The sequence below is a fragment of the Nyctereutes procyonoides genome, unplaced genomic scaffold (genome assembly GCF_905146905.1).
Source record: "Nyctereutes procyonoides isolate TBG_1078 unplaced genomic scaffold, NYPRO_anot_genome, whole genome shotgun sequence".
In the NCBI taxonomy this organism is placed as follows: domain Eukaryota; kingdom Metazoa; phylum Chordata; class Mammalia; order Carnivora; family Canidae; genus Nyctereutes; species Nyctereutes procyonoides.
This window is the reverse complement of record NW_026575122.1, coordinates 15982461-15999896: the sequence shown is the minus strand read 5'-3', so window position 1 is coordinate 15999896 and position 17436 is coordinate 15982461. Positions and strand designations below refer to the sequence as shown.

The 17436-nt window shown below is 39.5% G+C and overlaps 1 protein-coding gene across 2 annotated transcripts in view; it reads left to right on the top strand.

Annotated features, from left to right (window-relative positions):
* The window catches only part of DCLK2 (doublecortin like kinase 2), a 147909-nt gene that overhangs the window by 91197 nt on the left and 39276 nt on the right, over positions 1 to 17436 (top strand). For both annotated transcript variants that reach the window (XR_008665900.1, XM_055336512.1), the window contains exons 3-6: positions 801 to 903; positions 3891 to 3992; positions 4866 to 4916; positions 8925 to 9019. Coding sequence is in view for 1 of the 2 variants with exons in the window: in XM_055336512.1 (XP_055192487.1) it covers positions 801 to 903; positions 3891 to 3992; positions 4866 to 4916; positions 8925 to 9019 (351 nt within the window). In the remaining variant the exon portion in view is untranslated. The remainder of the gene's footprint in view (positions 1 to 800; positions 904 to 3890; positions 3993 to 4865; positions 4917 to 8924; positions 9020 to 17436) is intronic.

Sequence of the window (17436 nt, the reverse complement as noted above, 5' to 3'; positions counted from 1 at the left end):
GAGGAAATCATATAGCCAATTGAAAAATGGGGAAAAGTGTACAAAATCTAGGAGGATAGTTCTCATAATCACTGGGATGAGTGGATGAATGTGATTGCTGCAGTGGGTCCAGTTTCTGTGGAATCTGAAACTGATACAGTGTGTGTGTTGGTAGATTGGGGGGAAGGGCTGAAAAAGGAATATAAGATTGAGACTATACATTTAGGTACAGGTCTTTGGAAGGGCCCCGAAACTTCCTCTGATCTTAACGATAAGGTTGATGGAGATGAGTGTTGATACATTGAGCCCTTAGATGCCCAGCACTATTTCAAGCAGTTTTCATATATTATCCCCCAAAGCAACCTAAGGCACACTGTACCAGAGGTACAGAGAAGTCATGTCCAGGGTGGCCCAGCTGGGAAGGGGGAGAGTGAGGAAGGGTAGAAATGAAGAAATTAGACTGAGAGCAGGGACCTCCATCAGCCTCAGCCCTGCCACCCATTAATTGGGGATCATGGAAAACATCACTCTACCTTGGGTATATGTCCTCAACTCTGTTTAGGAACAGAAATATTGATGCCAGCTATGAACTCCTTATTCTGTTGTTCTCAGGTCAGGGAAAAGTGTGTGGAAGTCCTTTGTGAAGAGTAGAGGGCTTGGAAATGTAGTGTGATGTTAAATTGCTTTTCATTCCAATACAGTATTATAGGTGAGGCTTGCAAATATAGTGAATTTTGTTGACTTTTTATTTCACTTATAATGTTTCTAATTCTAATATGTTTAATTTATCTCTTAGATGTGATTTTTTTTTTTCTCTTTAGGTTACTTGTCTGCAAGACTTTTTTGGTGATGATGATGTTTTTATTGCTTGTGGACCTGAAAAATTTCGTTATGCCCAAGATGACTTTGTCCTGGATCACAGTGGTAAGGCAGTTTTTTGACCATCTTGATCATACCCTTGAAGCAGAGGCTTGGGGCTTAGTTGGCAATGTTAAGTGGTCTGGCCCGTTGAAGAAAGGATGACATTGGTGGTACTCTTTTTGACTAATGAAGGCAGAAAATAAAATGAAAACATTGGCCTAGCTGTTAAAAACAACCTAATTCAAATAGCTTTCATTTTTAGACTAAAACAAGTTATGTTTTTACTGCATTGTGTTGCCTCTGAAGTGCATTTCCTGCCCTGTTTCAGAACAGTGGCTGGCTGTGCCACCTTAAATATATGGGTTTTATTGAATCTGAAATGGTTAGTTATACATTTTCTGTGTGCATAATGAGATAGATAAAAGGATAATAACTAAATTGTTAATAGCATTTGCCTTAGATTTCTTTTTACCTCATTGTTAGCAGCTTTAAAAAAGAAACCAACATGCCTTGTTCATATGTGCAGGAAAAAAAAATAAAGCTTTTTTCATTGATGGAATAAGAAAAATCCCTTTTTCCGATGTATGGAGTTTTCAGCTTTTTAGCAATTACTGCAGTGATTTCAAGTGTTACTGATTCTGGGAAAATGGCTTTACTCTTTGTCTTGAATTAATTTAAACTTACTGTAGTAATAGTGATTATTTTAGCTGATAGTAAAGTCAACTTCCTCCTCAAATGTGGTAAAATCCATATACAGACATAACATTTCACATAGGAGAGTGATGTAAAAGATACAGTCTCACTCTTTTATTTCATGAATGAGGAAAGTTGGCTTTTCAAAATTAGCCTGACAGTAGACCCTTTCCAGTTGTAGTGATTCTGACCGTCCAGAACTAGAGAAACATGTCATGAAATGAATACTGTGATCCAGAAACATCTTAAAATTCAAGATGAGATATTTTGTGGTACCAGCCTTCTTTGTATAATTCTTCTGTGTCATACTATGTCAGTTATCCTGGGAATGATTTATCTTCTTTGTGCTTAGGGCTCGTTTATCTGTACTTTTCATTTTGTTTCATTTTTTTCACTGCTGCCAAATTTCATTGAGGGTTTCTGTACCATTTTATGTTCTTTGGGCTGGCCCTGCTTTAAACTGGTTATACTACTGGAAAGGATTGCAGAGAATGTCCTTTCGTATCATGTGTGCTGATGCTCTCCCCTGTTCTCATGGATGGTGGAGGTTGACTGAAATGTACATTTACATTATCATCTGTATTTGACATCTCTCTTGATTTTAGCTTAATCTCATTTCATAATATTCCTTTGATGTCACTCAATATTAGTAGATTTGAAAGTGGAGACACTGAAACATGCTATCTGCTAGGTTGTAACGTTAATTTGGCTAACAAAAACAAAATGTTTATTGAGCACATACTATATATGTACTCCATGTTTTACGTGTATGATGTAAACTTACATAAGCTAGTTTTATCATTCCTGGTTTTTGTTGCTAGCTATTGATGGGCTCCAAGAGTGAAAGGTGGATGAAGGCTACTGATCTCTTCCCTCTCAGTTGCCAATTATTAACCTTCTGTAAACTGGGGATATTTGGCCTTTTCAAAATCATAAGATTTTGTGAGGATTAAATGAGTCAATGTACATATAAAGCTGTTAGAAGAATGCCTGTTGTATGTGCTATTGCTCTCGTTATTGTTGTTGGGAAAGTTTTCATACCACCAGCAGGTCATAGAATTAGACCTAATTCTGCCACTGTTGTTATTTATTCAGAGGAAAAGTTGTGTGTTTCTAACCGGTTATTTAACTTGTCTTTTAATCTTAACAAAGTCCTAACTTTCTATCCTTTTAAGATTCTGACATCTTGCATTAAAGAGTCATTAAAATGCTAAACGCATTTTAGCCAAGTAACAGAATCCTCCTTCAAGAACTGGCTTCAGGACTGACTGAGCGGCCCTAAAACTAAGTTCTAGTTGTTGGTTCTCTAGATTTATACTTGTGCTTATGAAAGAGTGGCCCTGCCTTTACGATTGTTTCTATACACACACACACACACACACACACTCTCTCTCTCTCTCTCTTTCTTTCTCTCTCTCCTGTTTAACATCCACAATGCTAATTAACTAAAACTGAAGTTGCTACAGCCCCTTCCGTGTAAGATTTTGATTAGGGTCTTTCAAATGCTAACTAGCCCCCCTGGTGTGTATTGTCCTGATTAGTGAACTTCACACGTTAATTTATTCCCCTGAGGAATAGATTAAAACCAATCCACATTGTAATTTTACTGCATAAATTGAAGTATTTTAACGTAAATGACAGACAATATGTTATCAAATTTAATCCTTATAACAAGCCTACGAAACAGGTTTTATTCTCAACCCAATTTCATAGAGAAGATAACTGAGGCTTAGAACCTGAGGCCCCCCAGTTAACAGTTAACAAAATCAAATCCATGATTCGTTCAAAATCTTCATGATTCCAAAACCCACGTTCTTAATTATTCAAATTAGCAGTGATTATTTTAGCTGCAATTAGTTTGAGTGCTCTAAATGCTGTTCTATTCAGTGATTTATGGAAAAACCGAAGTTATTGTTTAAAGCTAGCTTCCTCATTTTTGATGTTCCATACTTAGGGAAAGTGGAAAATAAGACAGTAAAGAGTCCCATACCTGATAATAAGATTATCAGACAGTTTGGAGAGAAAAAAATTGTAGCCTTTTGCTATCAATACTGACTAAAAAGGAAGTTGCCTATGTTTAGATTAGGCTCTATGTGTGTGTGATCAAGTTAGGACATGGGGATTTCCATAGGAACTTCACTAGAACAATAAGATGGTCTGCAAGATGCCTAGTCTAACGACTAAGAAGGATAACCTCAGGTGTACTTTTGGGACAGTTGCTTTGTATATTAAAGTTGTTTAACAATAACAGAAGGTGATCAGGTAATCGTTCTAGGCAGTAAACTAGATTCACATTTAATCTTCCCTTGATTAGTATTTAAACTAGATTTAATTAATAGCCTTTCCTTCCTTTCTAGAATGTCGTGTCTTGAAGTCATCTTATTCTCGGTCCTCAGCTGTTAAGTATTCTGGATCTAAAAGCCCTGGGCCCTCCCGACGCAGCAAATCACCAGCTTCAGGTAGTTAGTCGTTCTCCTTCAGTTTCTTTAATTATTATAACTAGTAGCCTTTCCCATGTTTATATATGCAGCCAGGTTCTAAAACATGTAAATGACATGATTTTTAAAATAAAACATTTAAGCCTGTTTCTCAAAGTTGTTATAAATCTGCTGAGACACTTGTTTTATTCTGACACATTTTCTCAAGAACAGTCTACACCTAGAATTTTCTGGTACATAGGTAGAAGTGTTTCATACTTGGACCACACGTACTGTATTTTTAACTTTGTGCTATTTGATAGTGGATGTTCTTCTCTTACAGGTTTAAAACATACATATACACAGGTGACACAGAATGGATTTACTTGATAAGTTTCACAGGCTTTTCCTTCTTTAAGCAATTTAATAGTTGTAGTGATTATCGGAAATTAGTGCTTATTTAAGGTCTGACTTACCTGTAATTAAGTTTTTTTCAGGTTCTAGCCCTGCAGATTTGTCATCACTTTGACTGTTTGGGGGACACCTTTTGAAAAGCTAAAAACATCTATAAATATCTTGATGTGTTATTTCTATAAGGTTCGTTTATAGTAATTATAAGTAATTTTGCTGATACCCCTTCCTACTGAGGAAAGGATTGTGAAAAACCACGATTTTACATGTAGGAAATCTAGAACATGTAAAAGTAGTATCAATAAAAACTGTTTCAAGCATCAGACCCTATAAAAGGCTGAGTTTTTTGGACATTGTACTTTTCACTGCTTCCCCTTCAGCACTCATCCCTTACCCCACTTTCCTTAGGTCGAATTGTTTACCCTTTTTTTGTATACGTATTCCGACCTGCTGAATAACTGCTCTCCTTACTGTCTCCTCTTTGTATTCACTGAATGTGCACAGTAAAGAGGGGTGGCCACCACTCCAGTGCCTACTCTGCAACCAGATCCCCAGGTGAGCCACGATTAGGAAGGCTTTGTCGCTCTGCTGGGTTTTTGTTTTTGTCTTTTGCCACATTTCTGTTTCCTTTTGCTCCATTTCCATGAACGTATCTGGCTTGTACCGGGGTACATCTGTGCGCTGTGGAGGGCTCCGTGGTGCACAGGATGCCTCAGCCTCCTTTCTTTATCAGAGAACCAGTCACTGTCAGAAGATTGCCGATTCCCTCTCTGTACGAAGTGATCAAGGAGGCATACCACCTCAACGGGTCTATCTTGGAGTTAATTTTGGAAAATATTCTGTTATTGACAAAGGCTAAAGTTCATTGGTGATCTGAAAATAGCCATAGAATTAAACTTTTCTGTTCTAACCTTCCTCCCCTTCTGTTTTTACCTTCTTCCCCACCCTACAGCTAATAGGCCCAACACTCTTTCTAAAAATATTGACAGTATGAATATTTTTTAACTGAAATCATCTCTGTGCTGTGAAGCTTATTTCAAATCATGCTTTCTATAAAGTATCTCAAACACTAGGAAAGCTAATATAACATGAAATTTGCATAAATACAATTACCTGAGCTTATCCAATAGTAAATGTAGATTTTTGTCAGGTTCTTAACTTTCATTTTAGCCATAGGTTTACATGTGTTTATCATATCAGTAAAATAAATGGAAGTGAGGAGTGATTAAAAAATGAGATATTATAATGAATCTAATATATACTAAACTAAAAGTATGTTTCATAGCCACATTTGTCTTGCACACCATTATGTTTGTATATATATTTATTCAAATCTTTTTAAATTGAATTTTTGAATGCTTAAAAATTGATTCAAGAAATCTTAATATTTCGGTAGCATATTTGCATTTGAGATAGTAGAGTAGATCTTAAACTTGTAAGTAAAAGTTCTGAGATGTTTAAATCATGTTTCAGGGGGCAAACAGCTTCTTTATGAGAGATTAAACTCAAAAGTATGTTCACCACATCATGCAGTTACAGAAAACTGAGAAATATGTATTATTAAAAGCCACTTGTACCCACAAGTACAATGCTCTTTTACAGACCTCTAGCTGTGGCATACCTGTTAACATTTAGAACTTTCTGTGGGACAAAGTGGAATTTCAAACAGAGCTAGTAACTGTGTAGATGTAACATTATACTTTTTCAGTCTTGGGAAAGAAATGCGCCCATAAATGGCCTTCTGGTTAACTGAATTCCTCAACAAAACTCTATCCAAAGGGCTAAATAGTGTGTAATAAACACATAGAAATTCAGCTGGATGACATGAGCAGGTAAATGTTACCATAATTTGAGTCCTAAAAATTCTCCCTTTAGGTTTCTAGCTTGTGAATCTTTCAGAGTCTGCCAAGATAGAAAATATTCAGAATAAACAAGCAAACAAGCCCCAAGTTTATTTCTTACATTACAGTTGAGGGGAGGAATGGAGAATAGCCTTATTTGGGGAGAGAAAATCAGGGGGTGGTGAAGGAATAGTAGTAGCATGACAAAGGTGCTGGCTGGTTATTGCACACCTACCAGTTGGTGGCAGCAGTCTGAGAGGAGCTGACTCAGTGTGAGAGGTCCTTGGTCCCACTTACCCTGCCTATGACTCTGGAGAAATATGCAAATAAATGAAATGAAGGACTACTCATTAAGGAACTTTTTTTTTTTTTTTTTTTTTTTTTACAATTTTCCAAATGCTCTGGGGAACTTAGAAGCCCAAATGTGACTTTGTATCCCTTTAGGCGGAGATTATTAAGATTTTTCTTTTTTTTTTTTTATTTTTTTTTTAATTTTTTTTTTTATTTATTTACGATAGTCATACAGAGAGAGAGAGAGAGGCAGAGACACAGGCAGAGGGAGAAGCAGGCTCCATGCACCGGGAGCCTGACGTGGGATTCGATCCCGGGTCTCCAGGATCGCGCCCTGGGTCAAAGGCAGGCGCCAAACCGCTGTGCCACCCAGGGATCCCATAGGCGGAGATTATTTGGAGGAAAATATGGACATGTCGTTGCTGACAGCAGTAAAATCCCTAGCAGTGAGTTTTGTGAAGAAACTATGTTTAGGAGGGGGCGTGTTTTCAGGGAGTTGTGTCTTCTGTCAGGATCACCATTTGCAAGAATTGATTTTTCTCCTGTCACTATTCCAAGGTAGCCTGTGATATCAGTGTAGTGTCTGAATATCTGTGAACGCCAACAACACTTACAGAGACTGGTGACCTATACAGGTTTCTGTATGGAATAAGCCAAAAAAAGGGAAAAAATTCAGCCTCAGCTCACAGCAGTTTGACTAGTTCATTGCCCATAATAACTTCTGTTTTATGTGAATTCCTGCCACCAATTCCCTTTATCTAAAGAGAATTTTTAGGGATCCCTGGGTGGCGCAGCGGTTTGGCGCCTGCCTTTGGCCCAGGGCGTGATCCTGGAGACCCGGGATCGAATCCCACGTCGGGCTCCCGGTGCATGGAGCCTGCTTCTCCCTCTGCCTGTGTCTCAGCCTCTCTCTCTCTCTCTGTGTGACTATCATAAAATAAAAATTAAAAAAAAAAGAGAATTTTTAAAAGAAACAACATTGAAATGTAACTTAATTGAGAAATAATCAGGACTGTTGAATATTCTAAACCGTTTCTAATTGCACAGTTCCTTGCATTGTACTCGTGCTCTAAATATGCACATACATTTGTTGAGAAATTATAGGTAACTGATCATTGTTCATGCATGAGTGGTTTTAAATTAGAAAAATTAAAGTTTGGTAAGTTAAGAGTGACTAGAAAATGTTTTCATCCTTACCCAATTTAAAATGAGTAATGCAATAAATAAGCATGACTTTATAGTCCCAAATATCCTGGTTTATAGATGATTCATCTAATCACAAATACTTATTGATTGAGGACTTTTGCCTCCACTCAAGGACTGGTGCTCACATTTTTGAGTCACCCATTTGGGACTTTTACCTCTGCATTTTGCTTTTTATATTGATTAGCTTCATTTAAAATAATAGTTGTCTACTTCCTCATATTTAAAAAGAAAAGAAAAAGATGGACTTTGCTTTTCTTTCCATAGATAAGAGTGACAGTTTTCATCTTTGGGTAAAGCATCGAAGATTAGTGATAAAAGGGATTGCAAATACGTCTTAGCAAAACAACTATAAGTCCTAAGTGTTAATTAACAAGTTTGTGAAATTACAGCAGAAACAGATCCAGATGATCCAATTAGGAATAAGCATGAGTCAGCTGATGTGTTTGACCAGCATTCTCTCAAATAAAACCCGCAAATTTACCTTCCCTTCTATACAACAGTGGTCATACTTTTCCTAGCTATGCTCTGAATTGAGCCTTCAACCTAGGAAGTGTGTAGAAGTTTGGAAGGGATTCTATCTTAAAAAATCAAGATTTGCTAAAAAAATGGGAGAAATTAAACTGTGAAGACAAGAAAATAGAAGGAAATAAAAAGGACTAGATTAAAAGAAAGTTGAGTGTCTTTATGGCCTTCAAACAGATAAGCAGGTGTTGCAAGAAAAATGAGCAGTAATTTTCCCTTTCCATTAAGAATATACTTAGAAAATATGTTTGGATTATGGTGAAATTGATTTGGGAGAGCTGTAGAACTTCTGGGTGAAGGTTGGTATATACCGAGAGAGTGGATATTGGAAGTTACAGCTTCATAATAAAGGACTACAAACATACCAGCCGTTTCATTTCTCTGCCCTTGTTGCCAGGTGGGCTGTATGGACAAATTCTCATTCACATCTCTACCATAATGTCTTATATATTTGTTTATGTCACTGTTGGAAAACTATTACTGAAAAACAATTCTAGTTTCACTCCTTTATTTGTCTGGTACTTTGTAATGCAAGGAGACACATTATTTTTGCCTTTCACTGATTTGCCATCTGCTTTGAGCTTTAAATGAATCAAAGCTTCATTGGAACTATGTCGTGCATGTGCTTAGTGTTTTTGCACAATCTGATTGTTTTGGGGTTTTAATGACCTCTGTCTCCTTTGTTGTCTCTGCTCCTGGTCAGTTAATGGAACTCCCAGCAGCCAGCTGTCAACTCCCAAATCAACGAAATCCTCTAGTTCTTCTCCAACTAGCCCAGGAAGTTTCAGAGGATTAAAGGTATGAAATAGGATATATGGCATGTTTGTGTGATTTTGTTATTTTGAGATGCATAGTTTGATAGTTTAATTCGTCCAAGGGTTTGGGTGCAATTACAAATGAAAAAGGAAAGAGTTTAGGACTTGGAGCTGGGAAGACCTACCTTTGAATCCTGTATCCTTTTTCATTTTGTAATCTGGGTCAGTTCACTTAACTCTTTTGAGCTCAAGTGTTCCCATCTCTAAAACAGGAAGATAAGGTGGTGGTTAGGGTTGATCATGTTGGGGTAAAGTAAAACAAGTAGCAGTTTTCCCATTATTATCAAAATGATTTGCAATGGGAAAGCCTTGGTGAACACTATAAATCTTCTAAAAATTTCAATTTGAATCCTGATTTTAATACTACTGACCTAATTTGACTTTGCGAAAGTCTAAAACAGGACAAAATACTAGTATGGTACTTATGCACATATGTAGTTAACACAAAAAGACATGTTCATTTTGGTGAGAAGTTAGAAATAAATCTTAGGTATCTTAGGTTTTGACTGTGATGTCCTAAAAATATAAACGGTAACTTAACATGATCAGCAATTGGTTTAATAGACCGTTTTTTTGTTTAATAGATATTTTGTCTAATACAGAGGGAGAAAAATGATGAATGAAACCAAATTTGCAAAACTTCAACATTAATTTCATTTAGTAACTTTCAATAATTTAAATGGATAAGAGAAAATTCGCCTGGTGAAACAGCAGGAAATAGTTGAGATTAAAGAGTGAAAGTTTCCTTTTGTAGAAACAATCAGATTATCTGCATGGTAATGTACTCTAAGAATACTGATGTATATATAGTGCTGCGTATGCACGTGCCAATTAACTTATTTAGTCTCTTGGCATTTTGGTGACATTGGAAATGTCTTCATTAGGAATACATTCTCCAAAGTTGGTTGCCTAAATGCTTCAGATATTGTGTCTGAGTGGGTTTTCTTGACTCTAAAGATGTGAACTTTTTCAATTAGTAAAATGGATTGTAAGAACCCCACCACCCCTGGGTGAGTGAGGAATGAGAACCTGTGAGCGCAGCATCCTGGTACCCTCAGAGCGGTGAGGATCATGGACCCCCCCACTTGAAGGGTTCATTATTCTCCACCTGACTCTACGGCTTGTCTGTCCTGCCCCGAGAATGTTGTGTGAACATTCAAAACGAACCTGCATGATTCTCATGTTAAGTGGCAGATCAAAAAGAGGAATTCCTTCAGGAGAAGGACAGCTTTTCTGTTTTTGTGTCTGCTTCCTTTTGTATATTGGCAGACAAGACACTGGACTGAGGTGGGTAGTAAGTTTGGGAGTAGAGCATACATAGCTCTCACCTACCTCCAAGTGCTGGAAGCTTTTTATCTTTATCAAAAGAACCAGGCATTTTTGAGGTACTAACCTCACTTCGGTCAGTTTATAATATGATTTTAATGGAATTCTAAACTGTCAAAAACAAAAACAAATTATACAAATTAAAAATCACTAATCAATGAAGTATTTTCAGCTCTCCCTCCCCCAGTTTATTGCACCTCAAATAGACAGTGAGGAGGTGCATTATTTTTAATTTGAGTAACTTTCAAGAGAACTAAAGTAAAAATGATTCAAGTTCATTCACTTCTTTTCTAATTTCAGTTTCATCATGTGTTAAAGTACAAACAAGTGGCTCCTAGTGCTGGTAACTGTTAACCTTAGGGCGAACCCCACACAAACTTTCCAGTTAGCCACAGCCAGGTCCCGCCAAGGTAGGTCCCCAAGGGTAGGCAGGGCCTCTGGCAAGTACCTAAATCCCTTGCTTCCCTGGAATTTCATTCACATCTGTCTTCATTATTGTTCCCATCATTCTTTCTAGCCTGTCTGCAGCTGTGAGCCCAAGATTGTTCCTTTTAATTGTTGTGCCTTAATTAGTTGGTGCCGTTTAATGCTCAGAGCGCACACCCACCCCACACACATGCACACAAACTTTCACAAGATCACTTATACTTCTGGAGTGGTAATTCATGGAATTTTAAAAACATAAATTTTATTGCTGAGACATTAGATAAAGTTGTTCTCATTGTGCTGAGTGTACTGGAAATGGTCGAGTACCCAGCATCCGTCACAAGGCCGCTGGATAAGTGCTCAGGATTACTCATTGACACCTAAAAAGGTAAAGAAGAGTAATGTTGGTTACTGGTCAAGATAGAAGATGAGAGTATCAGAAAAATGAAGAGTAGCGGGCTTTCTGTTACTGGTGAGAGAGTCTGCCCTGTGTGAATGGGGAGGTCTTCGTTTTTGGATTCCCCGTGCAAAGATACACACGGGGATCTGTGCTCAGAATAAAGACAGCCAGAAGAAAGTAGCAAGCACCAAGCAGTTTATTAAGGTGAAAGTACACTCTCAAGGTAGGAGAGTGGGCAGGTTCTGGAAGGTGGAACCCACCCCTAGGTTGTTTTGGGATTGGGTATTATTGAATCTTTCTGGTTTGAGTATGTGCAGTGTGGTGGGTGGTCTTTAGTGGAGGCTGCGTCCAGTCTTTGGGAAGACTCCTCCCACAGGGAGTTTGTGACTGGAACCGTCAAGGTGGCTTTTGTCCACAGGGCAGGGCAGTACCTGCAATGCAAATGCATTATAATACATCTAAGGTTACCCTGGGGCAGAGGTGAAAGAGGGGAGGCTTGCTCTGCACCAGAAGCTCCTGGTCTGTTAGTCTCAGGGTCTTAGAACCACCAGGTCAGAATGTTGTGCCCCCAGGCTTTTAATGCGTCACATATTTATCACTGTCCTTGCCTCCGGGGCCTGTCTCTATCATTCTCCCCTCAAGGACTTAGAACTCAGCCTCCCTTTGCTCCTTTCACTGCTCCGTCTAGCTTCTACCTAACTTTTCCATGACCCTACCCCCTACCATCCAAAACTCACTTTGTCTTCCACCAGCTTGAGGCCTGTGGGCTTTACTCACAGCTGTAAAACCTCCTCTGGGTCTTCTATTATCTGTCTAATAAGAACATTTGTTTTTAAATAACCTCTAAAATGCTAGGATTATAGTTCTTTTAAATTGGCAAAAAAAAAAAAAAATGAGTCTCTGCCACACTGATCAACTTCTAGGCCACGATGCCAAACTGGGGCCTATCCTCCTGGGTCATGCCTTATGGAAACTGCATCTGGTAACTGCTCCCAGCAATCCGTGGTATTGGATATTGTCTTGGGGATGAAGACCTGCCTTTGAGCTACTGCAGCTTAGTCATGTTACTTACTGTACAAAATAACCCTAATTTTGATGGCAGTGTAAGCTGCAGTCAGCATCTGTCCACATTTGCATTATTTTCTCTATTCAGTGACATTACAAATGGAGAATTACAGATAATTACTACGTGTTAGTGCTCTGCTTTTTTCTTCCCCTTCATTTACAATGGCTTATTAAGATCAATTAAGAGGGAATGTCTGACAATGGAGGACTGTTTTTCATAGGCAGGAACTATTTATCCTGGGTAGATGCTTTAATGGCTTTGGGAATAGATAATCTTTTTCCAGAGAATCAGCATTGGCAAAAGCAAGCCAACCGAGCCAGGACAGCATGTGCAGGACTTGACATTCCTGTCTGTGTACCAGGACACAGTTTTGCTAGATTATTTATTGATTTAACTATCTAGGTTTTACCTAATAGGGAATTAGGTAAAGTTAAGTCAAAAGGAGGCAGAATCTGATATTCAAATACAGTTTTCCCCTCTTTGTGCCAGTTCTGGGAATCATTTTAGGATTTTGGTGGGGATGTTGGAAGAACTAGAGATGAAAACAGAGTCCTACTGTGATGCTTAATCTCTGACCACAGAGTGTCTGTGGCTTTTTTGTTTGCTCATTGAAAAAGATATGAGAAATACAGAAGCAAGCCACCTCTCCACAAAAAAAAGGGTATTCATAGTTTTCCCCATAATACTCTTTGAGGAAGACCTTTCTGCTCCATTCATACACATTTATAAAAGATCATGCTCAGGCAGCCCAGGTGGCTCAGCGGTTTAGCGCCGCCTTCAGCCCAGGGTGTGATCCTGGAAACCCGGGATTGAGTCCCACGTCAGGCTTCCTGCATGGAGCCTGCTTCTCCCTCTGCCTGTGTCTCTGCCTCTCTCTCTCTGTGTGTGTGTCTCTCATGAATAAATAAATAAAATCTTAAAAAAAAAAAAACAAAGATCATGCTCTTTGAGAGACTGGACCAAAGCCAAGAGAGGAAGGAAAGCTGTCATCAGTTTGTGAATAATTTTTGCAAGATGGGAATGTAAGAAATAGGGTGGCAACCAAGCAATCAGAAGTCTTTAAATCTAAAACTGAAAGGAGTGTTAGGATGAGAGTTAGCTGTACTTTGATTATAATTTTTTGGTTTTGCTAGTTATGTGAAACCTACAATGTGAAACAAAGTCATCTCAGATCTGTGGTTAGTTTTCATTTTATAGACGAGGTTCAGAAATGTGAAGTGACTTGTTCAGGGTCTCATTGGCCACTTGGGATCTCTGACCCTTTCTGGGCCTCTGTCTCTAACCTCTGACTCCCCCCCCCCCCCATCACTGGTGGGTCTGGTTCAGTGAGTGCAGCACAGACCTCTCAGGAGGAAGCTTGTACGGTTATGATGGAAAAGCTATGCTGTGTGAGTCTTTTAGGAGGGTGAGTGCTGGGGGTGGCTTGCCAGATACTGAATATCTGGGTTTAGATATACATAAATGCTCTGAGTAAAAATGGGTTGAGATGTTAGAAATGGAATTGTGGGCGGGCAGTGCTCCGGGGGAAAAAGGAGAGGCAGTCCTGGGGTTGGGGAGAGGCTGGATGAAGGAGAGTAGAGAGAAGTGCCCAACACTTCTATCTAACCCCAAAAAGCTTTAGTAAAATGGCAAAGTTCATGAGAGATAGGGTTCTTGGTTTTCTTTGGAGGCCAGCAGTGGAACTGAGTATATAAACAAGGCAGTGTAGTCCAGGCTCAATAAGCATATGAGTACCTGGATTTGAGGTAATGTTACATGGTCGGCCTGGCATGGAAGCTCCTTTATGAGTATAGTAGCATAATGGGATTTGAAAACAGAGCCCATGCTTATCACCATTACTAACTCCCAAGGACACAGTGTGAAATCAATGCCAGTCTGTTAAACAGATGATAAAACAATATAGTCGACCAAAAATTCATAAAATGAGTTGCTAGGGCTACTTAGGAGGTCTCTATTGGGTCATTTCCCCAAAACCTAGGCCCTCGGTGTTAGAACTTGGTTTTGCTTTTGTATGGATTTAGGGAATCTGGTTTTCCTAGGGCAAGACCACTGGGTAGTGATGGTCACCTGGGGAGGAGGCAGTTCTGCAGGCTAGAAACCAGCCACCTTCAGTACACTCCAGGCTTTACCTTGACCTCAGACTGCCCACTGCAGTCAGAACTTGGGGAGCCCAGAGGCCTTTTTAGTAAGGCCAGTTCATGCCAAGTTGTACTAGACCTGTGTCAGCTGGGTACGTAGCATCTCTGGACTCATTCTTCTTTTTCTTTAGTGCTTTTTAATAATTAAAATTTTCTGTGACTGTTTCAATCTGAACCAGTTAAGCTAAGAGGAACCAAGAGAATTCTTTGATCCACTCGAGCCAGAGAAATTAGACAAAAGTGGTACCTCATAGTATGTTACACAAAGTGTCAAAGAACAAAGCCCAGAACTCATTTGTGCTCAGATGCCTCCATTCAGAGAAGGACATAAGATGGTAGGTATAGTGGTTAAAAGCATTGTCTTGGGGTGCCTGGGTGGCTCAGTGGCTGAGGGTTTGCCTTTGGCTCAGGTCATGATCCCAGGATCCTGGAATCAAGTTCTCCATCAGGCTCCTCCCAGTGAGCCTGCTTTTTTTCTCTGCCTATGTCTCTACCTTTCTCTCTGTGTGTGTCTCTCATGAATAAATAAATAAAATCTTTAAAAAAAATAAAAGCATGAGCTCTGAAACCAGAATTTCTGGATTTGATCTTGGCTTGGCTACTCACTAGCTCTATGATCTTGGGAAAGTCACATCACCCTTATGTGTTAAAAAAAAAAATAGGACCTAGTGCAGAGGGTTGAGATTAATTAAATATAGAAAAAATATATAGAGAAAGCATTTAGAATAGCTTTGCTGTTCTTTTTTGCCATAAGCTTTGGGATTTCCATGTTCAGTGTTCCCATGAGGGAAGTACTCACAAAGAAAAAAATTAACATGCCGCAGTATATAAGAAGGAAGGAGAAAGAGAAGTCTGGCTCCAGATTTTATTGCCGCCTCTGCTTTCTTCTCTCTATTATGAATAACCTTCCCGACTCTATGCTTCTTCTCTGTTTCTGCCCTCTGTGTATAGTCCAGCTCCATTAGTACTCTATAAGGCAGATTATTAGTAACAGATTATTTCAAAATTTAGCAGCTTAAAATAGCAATAAAAATTATTACACGGTTCTTGTGGGGCAGAAATTCAGGAGCAGCTTTTAACTAGGTGGTTCTGGCTTTAAGATGGTTGACAAGGTCATAGTCAGGGTGTGCACCAGGGCAGTAGTCACCCGAAGGTCCTGCCAGGAGTGGAGGATCCTCTTCCACGGTGACTTGTTCACTTGGTGGCAGGTTGGTGCTGGCTGTTGGCAGGAGGCATCAGGTCTCCACCATGTGGGCCTCTCCATAAGTTGGCCTCAGAGCATGGCAGCTGGGTTTCCCCAGAGCAAGTGCTCTGCAGGAGAGAAGCCCTCCTGTCTGTGACCTAGTCTTGGAAGTCAGACACCATCATTTCCATAAGAGCTTAGTAGTCACGTGTCAGCTCCTTGCTGCAAGGGAAGGGACTAAACAAGGGCATGAAAGTCAGGAGGTGAGGCTTAGGGGAACCACACCCCTTCTCTCTGCTTTCATCTCTTCATCAGCCACCTAGAAATTCTTCCTGAGGCTGCCCGTTTCCTCAATAAGTTTTTGTCCATCTTCCTTTTTCAAAGCCAAAAAGTCTCTCTCCCTATTAGTTTTATTGCTTTGTTCTCCTCCCAGTCCTTTTGTTCTCCTGACCATCACCCCTGCCCATTCTTTTCTCTCCCCTTCAAATTCTAGAATCTCACCACCACTGATGTTTTCTTCTTAATCCTCCACTTCCTCTTGACCTCAGCCTGTGATCTCCTGTTTCCTCTGCCCAAGCTCCTTGGAGTCCCTTCGATCTAGCTGATAACTTTCCCTGCGGGAATATTTTCTGTGCTTAAATCACAGCATTTTCTTTGGGACAGATAGGCAGTAAAGAGTACTAAATGTGTCATCAGCTGCCAGATGGATGAAGAAAGCATTTCCCTGGAATTTAATTCATCATCCATGTCCCGGTTTAGGACTTTCAAGGCTATAGTAACTTAAGGCTTCTGAGTCAGGGGCACATCTGTGGATGCTGAGGGATAAAATGTCTCATGTTTTGATGCTGAAGTGCATGCCCAGAGGCTGTCTACCATGAGTATTCTTGTTGGTTGAAAGAGGAAAGAAAAAAAAAAGTACATTTGGAACACTGTCCAACATCTTGAGATTATAAACGGTCTGATGTGCTGATATTTTATCTGATGATGTCTCCTGGGTCTGCTGGTGGTGAAAGATTTTCCAGATTTGTGAAGTGTGATGAAAGGGCAGTAGTATCTCATACTGATTGGCAGAGCTAAAATGCAACTCTTTGACCCTCTGAACTTCAAAACTTCTTTTCAAAGCTGTGAAATGTAAATCCACAGTAGCGGCTGACCTTAGACGCTTTTGCTTTTCCCTGGAGCTTTGGTTTTTCTCTGGTATTTAAAACTAGTTAATAATCTTTGGTACTGAGAGATTGACTGCTTCTATGCACTTTTTATTACCCTAGAAATGCTTGGTGGTGACTTCATCTCTGAACGTAATTGGTTTTATTGACAGAAACAAAAACAAAAACGAGGGACTAACTAAGCAGTTTTGAAGACTTTTCAGTGGCCTAACAAAATCCTCATTATAAATCTCAGACTGCTTGAGGACAGTGATTTGCACATTGTGGTTGTTCAGTAAATAGAGGCATTTGGTGGGTAGATGGCTCAATGGGGCTGAAGCCCACCTGCATGGAACTAGAGGGAGAGTTTGCCAAGCAAATCAGTGTATAAATGGGATCAGTTGTAATAACTTTATTTGAATATAAGCAACTCACATGTTAATCTTAAATACTCCCTTACTTATGACAGTGGCCCATTAGGAATTATTGGTAGTAGACTGAACATAATTGCGTGGAATTAAGACTTAGAAGTTACAGTGAATTGTCCTGCACTGGCAGTGGTAACTTCCATAATTAGAACTGAAGAGGGAGGCACCTCTCCCAGTACCCTGGTGTCCAAGAAGTTGATTCCGCACAGTGAAAGCACGCAGACGTTGTTAGCAGGTGGGCATGCTTATGCCGCTTGTCTGTTGCTCAGAATTCAATAAGCCAACACT